The sequence below is a fragment of the Penaeus monodon genome, chromosome 24 (genome assembly GCF_015228065.2).
Source record: "Penaeus monodon isolate SGIC_2016 chromosome 24, NSTDA_Pmon_1, whole genome shotgun sequence".
NCBI lineage: Eukaryota > Metazoa > Arthropoda > Malacostraca > Decapoda > Penaeidae > Penaeus > Penaeus monodon.
Window position 1 is genome coordinate 14,975,468 of NC_051409.1, and position 2,985 is coordinate 14,978,452.

The 2,985-nt window shown below is 45.4% G+C and overlaps 2 protein-coding genes across 2 annotated transcripts in view; both read right to left on the bottom strand.

Moving 5' to 3' along the window:
- Positions 1-2,985, bottom strand: part of LOC119588620 (ankyrin repeat domain-containing protein 65-like) — a gene marked incomplete in the record, with an annotated part of 23,463 nt that overhangs the window by 2,518 nt on the left and 17,960 nt on the right.
- Positions 821-2,985, bottom strand: part of LOC119588619 (microtubule-associated protein 1B-like) — a gene marked incomplete at its 5' end in the record, with an annotated part of 3,073 nt that continues 908 nt past the window's right edge. Inside the window, 1 exon segment of the mRNA XM_037937259.1 lies at positions 821-2,985. Within this exon segment, the coding sequence (XP_037793187.1) occupies positions 1,143-2,985 (1,843 nt within the window).

Genomic DNA, 2,985 nt, shown 5'->3' on the forward strand with positions numbered 1-2,985 from the left:
TCCAGTGTTCGTTTTGGGTGGGGAGCTAGGGGATCTCTCGCCCTGTTTGCTGTGAGACTCGTCGGTCTGGGGGGACACACTTTCAGGGGAAACTCCAGCCGGAGACTCAGCTGTCGGAGTCTGCCCTTTGGATTGATCCAAAGACTCGATACTCCCCGAAAGGTCTTGCTTCTTCCTCCTCCGCCTTCGATCTGGGCACGCCGGGGCACTCCGGGATTTGCGGATCATAAAGGCGAGGTTGTCATAGTCACTGAGGCTCATCGTCTCGTAAGTACTACATCTCCAGAGTGTCTTACTGGAAGCAAGACCTGGGAGAGCACTTTCGAGCTCGGGGGAAGACCTCTCCGGGGAACTCCTGACTTCGTCGCTACCCCGTCTTGAAGGCACGTCTTGGGACTCATGGTCTGCAGGTTTGTTCTCCTTGGATGAGTCTGTGGACGCGGTGTCTGGCCTCCGTCGTCTGACCACTTGTGGCGTCGGTGGATCGTCGATGAAGTTGATTCCCCCTTGAGCATTCGTCAAAGTCGGCTCTTTTGATGATTCATCATGTGCATTTGCTTCCGTTCTTGATCGACGCCGAACTTCGTGCGTTTTAGGGGACTCTTCTGACAGATTAGTGTCTGTTGGGCTGGGTATTTCTTCTTTTTTACTTTCTGATCTCCGTCTAACCCCAGTGGTTGTCTGAGATTTGTTAAGGTCTGTTGAACTTAGCATCTGTTGTGGTTTGCTTTCACTTCTGCTTTCTGGTCTCCTGCGCACTTCACTTGGCCTAGGAGAGGCCTCAGTTACATTATTGTTTGTTGGACTTAACCTCTGCTGCATTTCATTTTCTTGTCTACTTTCTCCTCTTCGCCTCCGTCTGAGTTCACCTTGTGATATAGGAGACGGTTTACCCTCTGAAACATCTGCTGGACTGGATTTCTGTTGTTCCTCCTTATTTTCTGTTCTGCTCTCTTCTCTTCTCCTTTGGCCTTTATCTGGATTGGGATCTTGTTTTTCCTTATCTGATGAAGGACTCTTTTGTCTTGTACTATCATCTGTCCTCCTTTCGCGCCTCCTTGGAACATTCTCAGGAACAGGTTCTTCTCTCTTGCTTGAAATTTCCTTTGTCTCTTCCGTTGTGGTTTCTTTGCCTTCCTTTATCACTGGCCTAACGCGTCTTGTGGCTTGCGATGCCTCTTCTTTGGATGGCTTACTGGCTCTTGCAAACTTTCTCTTGTTTTGGTGCTCTGTTGCTCAGTGACTTGGGGTGAGGGTTTCACTATTGTTGTAGGGGTTTTGCCTTTGGTTTGCGAATCCTTGAGTGCATCTGGGGTGTCTTTTGGAGGTGAAGTCTGAGATTTCTGTTCATTTGCAAATGTTATTGACCTGTTGCGCACTTCTTGTGTTTCTTTTGGTTGAGACGGAAGTGTAGGGGATGAACTGGTGTTCTTCACATCCACTGACAATTCGGTTTTCTTCTGTTCACTTGGAGTTTCGCTAAGTTCACATGTATCCTTGGTGTTCTCCTGTTCTTTTGTGTGCTCTTCAGGTACATGTGCTTGTACTTTTAAGACAACTAGGCTATCTCCAGATTTAGCTTTGTTCTGCTGCTGCGGCTGTGCCTTTTTGTCAGAGGAGTTGGGCGGTTTCGTTTTCTTGTCTATCAGTTGAGGAATATTAATTTTAGCTCCACTTTTGACAATGCCAGCGTAGGTAACCTTTTCCTTTTCAACGTCTTTTTGTGGTAGATTTTCGGTGGAAGTTTTGTGACCATCTCTTGTCAGTCTAGCATCTACCCAAGCTAAACTTGCATCTACCTTTGCTAAACATGCATCCATCTTATTCACTACGACCTTGTCTATACTTTCCTTGGCCACGTTTTGATCTGCATCGCCTTCCAGCGAATCGAGATCCTTACTTTCACTGGATGTCTCATCAGTTATTTTCTTCTGAATGGGCGACTTTGCAGTGGTTTCTTTCACTGCTGCTGCATAGGATTTTTGTTCTTCACATTTATCTTGCTTCCCTTTTTCATGTTTTGTTTGTTCTTCAGTAGCTTTGGCACTTATGTTGCCAGCTTTGTTGTCCGCAGAAGTGTCACTTTCTAGCTTAAGCTGTATTATGATTTTGTTTCCTACAGTAGATTGGATCTTCACATTCCCCTCTATCTGCTCGATAGTTTCTTCTGGGATGATTTCGATAGTTTCTGATGGTTCAACAGGAATGCCCTTGTCGCTGTTGATCCCAGTCTCCTTCTCAGACTCGTTCTTGGTTTCCTTCTCAACAGTTTTCTCAGCTTCTCCAACAGATATGTCGCATCCAGAGTCTCTAGAAAGATCTCGAGCCTTACTCTCTGACAAAGATAAACTTGAGTCGTAGCCACTCGTCTGAGAATCCGATTTCTGTAAATTTCCCTCGATCTGCTGAACGCTAAGTAAATGTTCTGTTAAACTCTCTGGATTAGTGATTTCTATGTCTATGTTATTGGTATTCTCCTTCAAAGGAATTTCGTCCGGTTTACTCACCGCTTCTGTCTTTGTTCCGGGCGTTCTTTCCGGCGAGAGGGATCTACCTCTCGAGACTGTGATCGACGTCTCAACTTTCTCAAGATTAGGGGAAGCTTTGTCCTCCTTTTTAACTACAGGTTCACTTACAGGTTCTTGGTTTGCTTGGATCGGTTCCTCCTTGTCTTTGACAGGTATAGTTTCCTCTGTGATGTCTGTGGTTTGTGACTGTGCTGGAACGTCTTCAGTCTTGATACTTTTCTCAATTTCCTCATCCAATTCTTCCAATTTGAGATCTGTTTCTTCGAGTTCCTCATCGGGCATGTCTTCAATTTCATCTTCGCTCTTTACTTCCTCACTTTCACTCTCACACTCTTCTTCGCCTTCATCTTCATCTTCATTTGCTTTATGTTTTCTTTCAATAGAAGGTACCTCTTCCTTTTCCTGATCTTCTTCTTCTTCCTCATTTTCGAGATCATCTCCATCTTCCTCATCTTCT